Raw genomic sequence first — 13,405 nt, forward strand, 5'->3', positions numbered from 1 at the left:
GCACCCCTCGTGACCCCGATTGGTACAAGCATGACGGAAACTGGATAAATGGAAACAAATGATGAACTACATTAAAAATAGAGAACATCAACAACAGGAAAATGAAGAAAACAAAGATAAAATTCTAAACTCAAATATCCAAGAATCCTAGCAGAGCTTTTCTGGAAAAGAGCTTAACAAAAAACTGCCCTGCAATAATAAGTGTTAGCTAAACGTAATCCAGCACTATTAAAAAACTAAATAAAACCAATCTCAAAAGAAAAGAGTCAGCATGTCTTCTGAAAGATTAATCACTGTTCTTCCTCCCTCAGGAGAGTTCAGGATGAAGTGATATGTGAATGAACGCATCTGCTCCCCATGCCTGTTACCCTACCCACACACACACACACACACACACGTTGTGTCACAATATCCTTGTGGGGACCTTCCATTGACTTCCATTCATTTCCCACTAATTTATATGGCCTAACCGTGACCCTTGCCCTAACCCTAACCATTACCGACACATACCTATCCCTCAGCCTAACCTAAACTCAATTCACACCTTAGTCCTAAACCTAACCCCCACCCCAAGAAGAGAAACTTTCCTTATGGGGACCAGTTGTTGGTCCCCACAAGTACCTATGAGTCCCCAAAATGTAGCATATTCCTAGGAAATTGTCCCCACCAGGTATCAAAGACATGGCCACATATGACACACATCCACACCCACCCACCCACACACAGGGCACTGGGCCAACCATGGATATCTGAGCTCTACTGCTTTATTATACACTTTTAAGCAATCAAGCATAAACACACTGACTTCTTCACATGACCCAACACGCTGTGCTGACCGAATAGCTAAAAATAGTTGTCGGGACTCTGCTGACATATAATTAGATGCAGGTTTTAGATGATACATATATTCTCCATAGACACACATTTTATTGTTTCGTCTTCTTAGTAAAAACTGGCTGCTTGTTCCTTCACACCTTACGACCCATCGGAAGACAGACCTTATTAAAATGTTCCTGAGCTAATTTCCTGCGTCTGACATGTTGTGAAATGCACCCAGGAGTGTTAAGTCCTTCTTCTGTGCCCCAGATACATCAGCCATATCCCTTTCTCTCTTCCAGCAAATAGTCAAGGTCACCTTCCCTCGGTGCACTGCTTCTTCTCTGGTTAAGAACTGAATCCGTTTCCCCCTGAAGTAACACCCAAAAGTACCTGATTGTGATGGACCGAGTTAAAAAAAACAGGAGGAGTCACAGGATATTAGAAAAATAGGGTTTTTTATTTTAACCCAAAAAATAGATGACAAAAGATAAACTGAGCTCATAAAAGAGGTCAAAGGAACAAAACTGAACTCAGGCAAAAATGTAAACAAACTGGCTGTACAAACAAACATAACTGACCTACAAAGAAATGACAGACAGGGGTATATATACTGGCTGATCAGACCAATTTAGACACAATAGGGGTAACTAAACAGAATACAATTACAAACAAAACAAATAACAGTACGGCTAAGTTTGACTAAACTAAAGACTCACAAAATGAAAATCAAAACCATTAAAGTCCAAATACCAATATTCACCTAAATGCAAAAACTCATCTAAAGAAAGAAACTACACATTCCCCCGCCAGCAAGGACCAGTGGTGCAGTCCAATCAGCATCCAAATTTGCTGAGCCCTGGCCCCCCATCTTTTGTCAACTTCAGAGTGTGGCCATGGATTTGGCCATCACACACTCCCCCACTTCCTGATCTTCCCTCTGGCACCGAGAAAGGTAATCAGCAGTGGTGTTGTCCTTGCCGGGGATGTAGTGAACCTTAAACCGAAATGGCTGCATAGCAAGGTACCATCTGGTGATTCTCCCATTAGTGTCCTTCATTCTTTCTAGCCACTGGAGGGCTCTGTGATCAGTCTGAAGTGTGAATTCTCTTCCTAGCAAATAATATTTGAATGAGTCAAGGGCCCATTTAATAGCCAAGGCTTCCTTCTCCACGGTTGCATAGCGCCCCTCTCTTGGCAGCAGCTTGCGGCTGATGTAGGCAACTGGATGTTGGTCCTCCAGTGGTCCCTGCAGAAGCACTGCCCCAAGGCCTCTTTCAGAAGCATCAGTCTGCAACACAAAGTCTTTTGCAAAATCAGGTTAGTGCAAAACTGGATTCTTACTCAGAGATTGGCTAATGTCCTTAAATGCTGCAATAGCCTCTGCTGTCCACTGAATTTTAGTGGGACTTCTGGAGCCCGTCATGTCTGTTAGGAATGCTGCTCTAGCTGAAAAATTAGGAATGAATCTGTGGTAGAATGCAGCCATGCCAAGAAAAGACCGCAGCTGTTTCCTGGTTTGTGGGAGCGGACAGGATGCTATCGCATTGATTTTATCAACTTGAGGTTTCAGAGTACCACCTCCAATGGTGTACCCCAGGTACTGTATTTCTGTCCTGGCAAGAGCACACTTTGCTGGATTGATGGTAAGGCCTGCTAAACGCAGCCGATCCAGGACCTCCTTTAGATGGTGAACATGCTCTTCCCAAGTTGCACTGAAAACCACAAAATCATCAAGGTATGCACAGGTGAATGCTGAGAGCCCAGAGAGTACCTGATCCATTAGTCTTTGAAATGTTGCTGGGGCCCCATGGAGACCGAATGGCAGGACTGTGAACTCGAACAATCCCCAGGGGGTGCGAAACGCTGTCAGCTCCTGGGACTGTTTAGTGAGAGGCACCTGCCAGTACCCCTTAGACAGATCAATAGTTGTTAAGTATCTTGCTGCCCCCAGGTGCTCAATGAGGTCATCAATACGTGGCATTGGGTAAGAGTCAAATTTTGATATAGAGTTGAGGTACCTGAAGTCAATGCAAAATCTTATTTTGCCATCCTTTTTCGAAACCAACACAACAGGGTTGCACCACTCACTTGTTGAAGGTTGGATGATTCCTAGAGACAGCATGAGGTCCATCTCCTCCTTCAGCTCCACCCGGAAGCGTTCGGGTATCCTGTAACTCATACGCTTTATGGCAGCATCTGGTTTTAAAACAATGCTGTGCTCCACCAGAGTGGTGCGACCTCGACACTCTTGAAATATGTCAGAAGTAATAAGAGGTGTTACCTGAGACTGTTGCTCGCTGGTGAGATGGCTTAGGTCCAGCACAGAGGATGTTACTGAGGGCAAATAGTCATTAACTTCTTCCTCCTCCTCCACTCTGTGAATAAGCAACACCTCACTCTCATTCTCCTTCCTTGGAACCCACTCCTTGAGAAGGTTAACATGGAGCACTCGACTCCCTCGCTGGAGACCTGGTGTAGAGACTTGATAGGTAGTAGGTCCAGTTTTCCTCAGTACTTCAAAGGGTCCCTGCCATTTTGCTAACAACTTGCTGTCAGAAGTTGGCAACATTACCAAAACCTTCTGGCCAGGAGCAAAACTTCTGTGGCGAGCTTTCTTGTCAAACCAAACCTTTTGGTGTTTCTGAGCAGCTGCCATGTGACTCTGAGCCAACTCACTCATTTGCTGCAGTTTATCCCTCATATGGAGAACAAATGAAATAATGTTGACTGGATCCTCTTTACTCTGATCTCCCTCCCATGCATCTCTCAGCAGGGTCAGAGGGCCCCTCACATCATGGCCATAGAGGAGCTCAAATGGGGAGAAACCAGTGGAAGCCTGAGGAACCTCCCTGTAGGCAAAAAGGAGGTATGGCAACCACTGGTCCCAATCAGAGCCTGTATCATTCACAAACTTACGTAGCATTTGTTTGAGAGTTTGGTTAAAACGCTCCGTCAGGCCATCCGTCTGTGGGTGGTATGGTGTTGTCCTCATGCTCCTGATGCCCAACAGCTTATAGACCTGTTTCAAGAGTGTGGACATAAAGTTAGTGCCCTGATCGGTTAAAATCTCCTGTGGAAATCCAACCCTCGAGAAAAATTGAACCAGTGAGGAAGCCACATGTTTTGCTTTAACAGTCTTTAGTGGAAAAACTTCAGGATATCTTGTTGCATAGTCTGTGATGACAAGCATGAAGCGATTTCCAGATTTACTTTTTTTCCACCGGGCCCACTACATCCATCCCAAGGCGTAGAAAAGGTGTGCCAATAATGGGAAGGGGTTGAAGTGGTGCTTTGCTAGGGACTCTCATTGAGGTTTTCTGACACTCAGGGCAGCTTCTGCAAAATAAAGCAACATCTGATCTTAAACCAGGCCAGAAAAAATATCGCTTGATGCGAGCAGTGGTCTTATACTTCCCAAGGTGGCCAGCCCAGGGAATAGAGTGTGCCAAAGTCAGCACTGTTTCACGAGCCTCCTTAGGGACAACTAACTGCTTTAACTGGCCATGTTGATATAAAATGCCATCTTGCAGTATATACTGCTCTTTATTTGTGTCAGATCCTACAGAGGCCTCCCTCCTAGCCTTCAGCAACAGGGCAAATAAAGTTGGATCATTCTGCTGCATTTGTCTGATGTTTGTGGGTATTGAAAAACCCAGTGGCATATCTGGAGCCACTTCAACTGAAGTCTCACCCAGTGCATGTTGAAATTTCTCACGCCTTCTTTGACTGCGTGGCTTCCGAGACTTCCCAGGTTCTGTCTGCAACTCAGCCTCGAAAAAAGGTAAAGCACTAAGTGTTGCAAAATGCTCATCTTGATTTTTAGCTTGGGCTCTGGTTACAGCCACGTTACAGCTCTGCACATCCCTCAACAAGTCATAGATGACAGGCAGATCCTCCCCCAAAACTACAGGATAGGGTAGGTTATCAGCTACCCCAACCTTCAACAGATAGGGAGCTCCCTGCACCTCAACAAACATATCAGCAGTGGGGTATGATTTCTCATCACCATGTACACAGCGAACTGATATCGTTTCAGAAGGGCATATACAATTAGTTGGTACATGGTTCTTGTGCACTAGAGTCTGTGTGCTGCCAGTATCTATTAAAGCATTTATTTCATGCCCAGCAATCTTCACTGTAATGATTTTACTTGACTGCTTTATTTCAAGTTTAACATCCACATTCTGATGAGGCACAAAACACACTTGAGTTAGCTTACTTTGATTCTTAGGACACATGGGTTTGGTGTGACCTTCTTGTCCACAGAGGTAACACACTGGAGGCCTTTTTCCTGCCTTAGAAGGCTGGTTTTCTCTTAAAAAAGGCTTACCCCCACCCGTTGCTAGCTTCTGATGAGGCTGATAAGGTTGTAACCGACGTGAATCTTTGGCAGCTCTCCATGCACTGTTGCTCCATGGCTGACTCCTACTTCTGGCGGCCACAAACACGTCAGCGAGAGTAGCAGCTTCTGCAGCAGACTTCGGATTGTGCTCCTTGATCCAAACCTGAAGCTCAGGACACAACATTCTCAAAAATTGTTCCAGAATAATCAGTTCACCAATTTGTTTCACAGTTTTATCTTTAGGCTGAACCCACTTCTCATAAAGTTCTTTCAGCCTTGAATATAATTCTTTTGGACTCTCATCAAGAACATCAAGGCAGCGAAATCTTTGTCTGTAAGTTTCTGGATTTATATCATATTTTTGTAAAATGGCAGCTTTTACCTTTCCATATTCCAGGGAATCATCCACATCCATGTTAACATAGGCACAGCGAGCCTTACCCGTCAGAAGAGGAATGAGATGGAAAACCCAGTCTGATTGTGGCCAACGATAAGCAGCTGCAATTCTCTCAAACGTGGTCAGAAAGTGCTCAACATCATCTTCAGCAGTCAATTTTTCCAATTTAGGATGAGGAAGGTGCACAGACTGACCTGTTGAGCTGAAAGCTGAATCCTCAGGTTGAGATGTTGCTTGAATCTGATCAATTTGAGTTGTAACAGGTGGTGAATCAGTTGATGTGGGCTCAGGGGGCGGGGTTGTCCTGGCCTGTATTTCCATCTGCAAAAGCCGAAACTGATGTTGCAAGCTCCTAAAGCGCTGTTCTTGTTGTGCAGAAACTTCTCTCTGCTTTTTCTCCCGAACTTCCTGTTGTCCCATGAAAGCCCGAAGAATCCCAGCAATATCATGCAGAGTTGGCTCTCTGGGCTCCTCCTCATCAGTGGCTTCAGCTGCTGCTGCTGAAGCTCCTCCTTCCATTTCCTGACTCTCTGATTGCTGGGAAGCCTCTTTGGTCTCAACCTTATTTCCTTTTCTTGGGCGCAGACCGTTCTGCATGGCTCAAAAAGTTTGTTGGTGGGGGAAAAATTGCTCACACAAAAAAAAAACAGAAAAGAAAAAAAATCCTGGCTCCTCAACTCAAAATCCTCACTTCTGACACCACATGTGATGGACCGAGTTAAAAAAAACAGGAGGAGTCACAGGATATTAATTAGAAAAATAGGGTTTTTTATTTTAACCCAAAAAATAGATGACAAAAGATAAACTGATCTCATAAAAGAGGTCAAAGGAACAAAACTGAACTCAGGCAAAAATGTAAACAAACTGGCTGTACAAACAAACATAACTGACCTACAAAGAAATGACAGACAGGGGTATATATACTGGCTGATCAGACCAATTTAGACACAATAGGGGTAACTAAACAGAATACAATTACAAACAAAACAAATAACAGTACAGCTAAGTTTGACTAAACTAAAGACTCACAAAATGAAAATCAAAACCATTAAAGTCCAAATACCAATATTCACCTAAATGGAAAAACTCATCTAAAGAAAGAAACTACACATTCCCCCGCCAGCAAGGACCAGTGGTGCAGTCCAATCAGCATCCAAATTTGCTGAGCCCTGGCCCCCCATCTTTTGTCAACTTCAGAGTGTGGCCATGGATTTGGCCATCACACTGATGTTGACCTAATGTTTTCTCTTTTCTTTAACGGAAACCACAAAGCATTGGTATGGCAATGAACACAACAATTATTGGAATAAATCCCTAATTCATATTTTAGCAAAATTAGGGTTCTTGCATTATATTACTCTCTTGACGCTTCTGCATTACCCTGGTTAAAGCCAGGCATACACTACGATTTTTTCTTCCTTTTTCGGCCCATTCTCCAGTTGTGCGCACCATGAGGCCGACTTTCATCCTGATGGTGCGTGTTGTAGTGTACAGGGGGGGTAACGAGGGGCGATCAGCTTCTCACCACCACCTTCTGATCAGAAATTGTAAGGTCGGGAGAAAATCAAACATGTTTGACATTCAGTCAGCCGTTGTAAAGTGGTTGTGGGCAAATAGTTCAGTGCACAAACAAGGATTCTTCTTCTTCTTCTTCTTCTCAGATGAAACCACAGAAGCCTGGTGGGGGGGCAATGAGTGAAATGGAGTTCTTTCTGTCAAACTGACAGACCGTAGTAGCCACGTTAGCTCAGCCATGTCTTTGTCCAAATACGTTGTCTCCTTTTCTTTTTAGGGCTTTTAGCACAAAATTGCCCAAATATCCAAGGCAGCGCGTTTCACTCTAGTGAGCTTCTTATTTAACAGGAGGCAACAACACGTCTTTTTCCTCTTCTACTTCTATTTGGCTTTCGGATAGACGAGTCCGAGTTACACCATCTCACTGTGGAGCTGGTTTTTAGTCGTACAGTGTGAGCAGGTAGATCGCATCATAGTGTCGGTTCGCACAGTGTGAGAACAAACATTGTAAGCTGTGAACTTTTAAACCCTGCAGTTTCGTCGTAAAGTTTCAGCTGTAGCTGCGTGCAACAACTGAAAATATCGCACAGTGAATGCCCAGCTTTAGTGCCTGTGTCCTTATCCAATCAGAACTGTTGTTACAGTTTAAAATAGGTATTGGCATGAGTCATTGCTTTGACAGGCATCTTTTACACGACACACACAAAATGGAAGATTCAATGAAAAAATTTGCTTTGCGATCTATAAGTAAAGCATAAGCAATTCTTTTTCATTCACCTGGTAAGCTAGCTGATATTTTCTCAACTTTGCTGAGCAGGCATGCCAAAAGTCGGTCATGGAGGACCGCTGTCCTGCAGGTTGTAGAGGTTTCCTGCTCCAGCACAGCTAATTTTCATTGATAGCTCATTAACAAGCTTTTTCTGAATTGCAATCACCAGAATCAGCTGTGCTAAAGCAGGGAAGCCTTTAAAGGTAAAGTCCGGTCAGCAACGAATAACAAATGGATCATTATCTATACCTAAAACTAATTCATTTCCTGTGTTTTAATGAATTTAGAATTAATCAGTAAAAAAAATTTGTCGCGATCACTGAGTCTAGGAGCGGTCATTTCATCACGAACTTATTAGTTTTAGGTATAAATAATGATCCAATGATCATTCCTTGCTGACCGGACTTCTCCTTTAATTATATTGAGACTTTTCCCCAACTGCTGACATGATATTGGTACACAGCCTAATCCAAATTGCAGCTAAATATGATTTGGAACTGCAGCAAATGGATGTAAAAACTTCATATTTGCATGTTCCTTTTGACTGAGAATTACACTTGGAAGAGCCAGATGGATTCAAGGTCAAATCAGAAACAGGTGAAAAGCTTGTTTGTAGACTAAACACATCCCCTTATAGTCTAAAACAGTCAGGGTTGAATTGCAACCTGATTCTCTAATTCAAAATGATTCATTTTTTCAAAATCCTGCTGAGCATTGTATTTATATTAAACAAACTGGTGGAGAGAAAATATTACTGATAACCTGGGTCCTGATCTTATTATTGCAGCCAGTGATAACCAGACACTCAGATGTGTGAAAAGAATGTTAGAAGAATGATTTAAAGTGAAAGTTTTTGGGAACTTACTTTGCACCAGGAGATGGTGACATAAAAATGAACCAGAGAATTTACATTACTAAGATTTTTGAGAGGTTTGATATGATTCACTGCAAACCAAGGTCATCTCCATATATATACTGTATATAAAAAATAAAAAAAAGACTGAAATGTGACAATGACGTTGAATTTTTTGGTCCAAAGAGGTATAGAGAAGCGGTTGGAAGTTGGATCTATGTTGGTCAGGATTCTTGGTCATCCAGGTCATACTCAGTCCAAAAAAGTTAAAAATACAATCCACCACACTTTGCTTCCAATTTTAAAGACGTTTCTCTTCCCATCCAGGAATCTTTTTCAATTCAACATCTCAGGAATAGCGTACGCCCAGATTAAGCAGTGTTGTATAAAGTACTGATATCTCGGAGTCCAGTAAAAGTATAAATACCTCTCCAAAATATGACTTTGGTAAAAGTCCAAGTCACTGACTGAAATGTTTCTTGAGTAAAAGTCTTAAAGTATCTGAAATGCTTGTACTTAAGTATAAGAATTACTGTAAAAATAGATGTACTCAAGTAATGTAGTGAAAAGTATAAGTAAAAAGTAAGTGCAGTTTGAATTAAATTTTTTTAAATTTTGGTAAACTTTGAAGGTTAAATTCACTTAAAATAATATAAACAACCAAGTGTAGGATAATTGAGACTGGCTTTGCGAAAAAGGCGTATCCTATTGGTGTTGATGAACGAGCCCAGGCAAGACCCCACCTTGTAGTCAGTAGGTGGGGCCAAAACACAGCGTTTCTTTCGCTCGTTTTTTTTTTTTTACTTATTAACTTAACCAAACACTGAAAATGTAGTAAAAGTATGCAATTAAAGTTACAGTGTATAATTTTCAGCGACATCTAATGTCCAGACTGCAGACCGCAGCAACATGAACATCTCCTCCCCACCGCTTCTCCCCCCCAACAGTACGGCGAGCGTTACGGGACAAAATGTCTTCCACGACGTCCGCATCACCTACCTTCTCAAGTGATGAGGTTTGTTTACATAGATAATTTTAATACTGCCATCTATTGTTCAGTACCGTCTCAGTTCATCTCTCTCAACTTGCCGTAGTTACTTTCGAGCGTAATGGGAGATCTCGCAATCGCTAGTTTGTTGGCTCTGCACTGCCGTAGCGCAAAGATGTCAGCCTCCATGGCTGCGAGACCCGCTCCTATGTAATTATAAATAACGAATTCTAAGGCAACGCAAATATTAAGGTTAAGAGGCTGAGCTCGTAGATGATGATAAATAACATAGTTATGTATAATATATTACATTTCTGACTGTATATCCCTGTAATTTTTACACACTGTAGCTTTAAGTTTGTAAATGTAGTAAAGTAAAAGTGAAAGTTCGGAAAAAATATATACTCTTGGAAAGTATAAAGTACTCCAAAATATACTTAAGTACAGTAGTGAAGTATCTTTACTTCGTTACTATACAACACTGAGATTAAGCCTCCATTGTCAGTAATGAAGTGTCAAAATACTCGTCTGAACCAAAGTACTACAACTGGGTGGCTGTTAAGCATGCAGCACAACAGTTAAAGGGAACCATAAATAAGGAATTGTTAGAGGAGAACTGAGGGAAATTATAATCCTTTTTACTTAGTCAGTTATTCTGATTGGAGAGCAGATAAAAGCTGACATGACAACTACAATTGGTTAGTGTTTTATTTTGTCTTAAACTAGTTCTGTTATTTCTGGGAAGTCTAAAAAAACAAGCCACAGTTGATTTTTCCTCATTTGAGGCTGAGTATATGACTTTTGCAGCTACTGCGCATGAATTCCTGTATATTGTCCAGCTACTAAACAGAATGGACAGTGAATGTGAAATTACACTAATACCCATTTATGAGGACAACAGGACTGCTGACTTTTCACCAAACCATGGGGTGAGATTTTGAAATAGTTTGGACAGGAAACCCTGTCAGGTTTAGATGAGGACAGGTGCAGCTATAGGTTGGAGGTTTTCAGAGGATTTAACTTTAACAAAGCGGCAAAATTTGAAATTCTTATAGCGCAGTAAATATTACTGAGTAACAATAAGTGGTCTGTAGTTATGTGGAACATTTTCTCACAATATACATTATTTTATACATTGTGATTTGGTTTTTAAGGAATTGAAGTAAAGCAGAATGGGCCCTACTAAAATACTTGGATCTTTAAACTAAGAATTTCACAACTTTGTTCATTAACTATTATCTGCAGTTCAAGTAAATTAAACAATGGGGAACTAATAAACTATTACTCGCACTGATACAGGAACCAGCACAAGCGAAACCTATGCAAACTACACTGTATGAATATTTGGTAATAGGCTAAGATTTAAAAAGCTTCATTATGTTATTACTACATCTTACAATTGACAAAACAGCTAAACAATTCAGGTTTTTCTAGGAGGCTGTAGAGTCTGTAAAAACTCACCATGACAGGAGACAGCATGGATGTTTCAGTGTGTTGGAAATTAAGTTTTTAAACATATTCAATGGACCAAAATAAAGAGAAATGAATAATAGAAGTAATAAAGAACATCCCTTTGGTTTCTCCTCTATGAATCAATGAGCTGTTCTGCACGTCCTCTCTGTGTGTTTTTGGTCTTTTCTTGGGTGGCTGATCTTTTGAAAAATAAAATGCAATGGTTCTTTTTCTTTTTGTGGAGCGTTTCAGAGGCAAACCTGAAACCTTTAAGAACTAAAATATTTGTGTGGGTTTTAAATGCCCAACAGGAGTTTATTAAACTAGACTGAGCAATAATAATTTAACTTGTAAGCAAAACATGGACTAAAAAAAAGCAGTAGGTAGAGATAAAACAAACCATTGGATGTGATCCTACACTCAATCTCAACATCAATAATTTAAGCTAGCTGCTGTATTTTTTATTCATATTTACTCAAGTACAGGATTGCTTAAAATCTTCAATAATTTACAAAGAGAATTAGTCCAGTTGAGATAAGATAAAAATGTAAATGACATATCTCATAACAACTGTTTTTTTTTCAATATCTGGCACATTGAATACCTGGGAATACGGACTGGATCTGAACCTGGCATCGTGTGTTAGCACTAAGGTTGTATTGAAAACGCGGACTGGCTCTCATGATGGGTCTAATATGTTTTGCCCACATGCAGACGCACTCACAGAGTCAGAAAGAAGTTTAACAGTTTATTTGAACAAAGGTGAAAAAAGTGACTAAACAACTGGTTCCTCAGCTTGGGGGAATCCAGCACTCTGGTAAACCGGAAGGGGAAGCTCTAGGAAGAGATCACAAATGATGAGTTCAAGGTCAGTGGGAAAACAGGCCGATGACTTTAATATAGACTGGCTTGGACTCACTGTTGTGGTTTTGAGGTTGCTCCAGGGTTCCTGTTTGTGGAGACTTGAACTGTTTTGGAGATTACTTCCCTGGAGGGTGGACAGGCAGACTTAGGGTGGTCCTGAGGAGCAGCGGAGCAGACTGTCACTAGTTTTCCTGAAGTGGGTGGCGTTCTGATAAGGTGAAATATTTATTTCTCAGCGAGACGAGAGGATTCCTTCCAGGGTTGAAGGACCAGCCTTTCCCAGTGGATCTGTAGAAATCCTGCCAGAGATTCACAGAGAATAACTGGGTAAGAACTTGAAGTCTCAGAAAAAAACAAAAACTCAAAGTATTGACTCAGCAAAACTCAGAGGGGCTAGAGTACTCAATACTGGCAAACACTCTGGCAAGGAGATGGTGACAGTCTGCTGCTCATATACTCCTCAGACGGTGATGACCAACAAGCTGCAAGTGTGAGAGCAGGAAGAGGCCCTCCAGGCCAACAGAGGAACAATGGCACCATCTGGTGGATGCCTGGAGACACTGAAAAAGAACAAAAACAACCCCCACAAACTGGAACCCTAACACTGGCTTTTGATCACCATAGTATTTTTATACATAAATAAGTGGAACGGGGTTGAGTTTTAATGTCTGTCATTTTTTTGTGTGAGAAATTTGGAATATGGAGTGATAGTGTGTGAAGACACTGAGATGGGTGAGTCTCACTCCCAATGGGTGAGAGTTGACAGCCCTGGGACAATCAATGTGTTCATAAGGTTTTGTTTGTTTCTGAACACTTTGAATGTATCAGCATTACATAATAGTTAATGAAAAATAGCTACCAGACAAAAAACACTTAGAGCTAACTTTGTTCCCAAGTTCAGTTATTACTCCTTTTTAGGTCACAGCTTAAGGTCCGCAGAGGACAGAAACCTTTTCTTGGTCTAAGTTTGGACTTTCACATTTTCTTTTCAGTAGTGTTTATACATCCAGTAGTCTATAATTTTTCCTCCTTTATTGTCTAGTTACTTTGCAGAAATATTACAAGTTACTGAGTTCCCTGTTCTAAGTAGTTGGGTAGGTATAATTTGCGTGTTTTTGACATAATCCTTATTATTTCCATCAAATCTATCATTGAAGATGTGTAAATGTAACTTAATTGCTTCTAATTTGGTCTTCTTCTTTATGTAATCTAAACTTCATTGCCGATGCATTTAAGGTCCATTCGAAAGCTAAAATTTCCCATTAATTCACCTCGTATCCATTGGATCTGTTAGAATCGACACAAATGGCCCTGTTTTCCATTCGTTTAATTGTTAAAATTTGATGGAGTTTTTCATTTTCTCAATAATTCTTTTAGCATCTTGCTTTTATTTTGCATTGTGCTTA

The 13,405-nt window shown here is 41.1% G+C and overlaps 1 protein-coding gene across 1 annotated transcript; it reads right to left on the minus strand.

Moving 5' to 3' along the window:
- Positions 1-2,137: 2,137 nt before the first annotated feature.
- LOC119778540 lies at positions 2,138-6,155 on the minus strand. Its single transcript, XM_038277809.1, has 5 exons — positions 5,544-6,155; positions 4,278-5,324; positions 3,101-3,838; positions 2,908-3,032; positions 2,138-2,837 (listed from the first exon to the last, which is right to left on the minus strand). Exons 1-5 carry the CDS (start codon positions 6,153-6,155, stop codon positions 2,138-2,140), a joined length of 3,222 nt encoding a protein of 1,073 aa, XP_038133737.1.
- Positions 6,156-13,405: the final 7,250 nt, after the last annotated feature.

Source organism: Cyprinodon tularosa, unplaced genomic scaffold (genome assembly GCF_016077235.1).
Source record: "Cyprinodon tularosa strain WSP-4 unplaced genomic scaffold, ASM1607723v1 ctg1349, whole genome shotgun sequence".
In the NCBI taxonomy this organism is placed as follows: Eukaryota; Metazoa; Chordata; class Actinopteri; order Cyprinodontiformes; family Cyprinodontidae; genus Cyprinodon; species Cyprinodon tularosa.

Excerpts from the sequence above, each read along its gene's own strand:
- LOC119778540 (XM_038277809.1), bottom strand. The coding sequence starts at position 6,155 with ATGCAGAACGGTCTGCGCCCAAGAAAAGGAAATAAGGTTGAGACCAAA. Across the intron at positions 5,325-5,543 it reads ATTCCCTGGAATATGGAAAG|GTTTGGATCAAGGAGCACAA; the intron begins GTAAAAGCTGCC and ends CCTGAGCTTCAG. Across the intron at positions 2,838-2,907 it reads AATCATCCAACCTTCAACAA|GTACCTCAACTCTATATCAA; the intron begins GTGAGTGGTGCA and ends CATTGACTTCAG.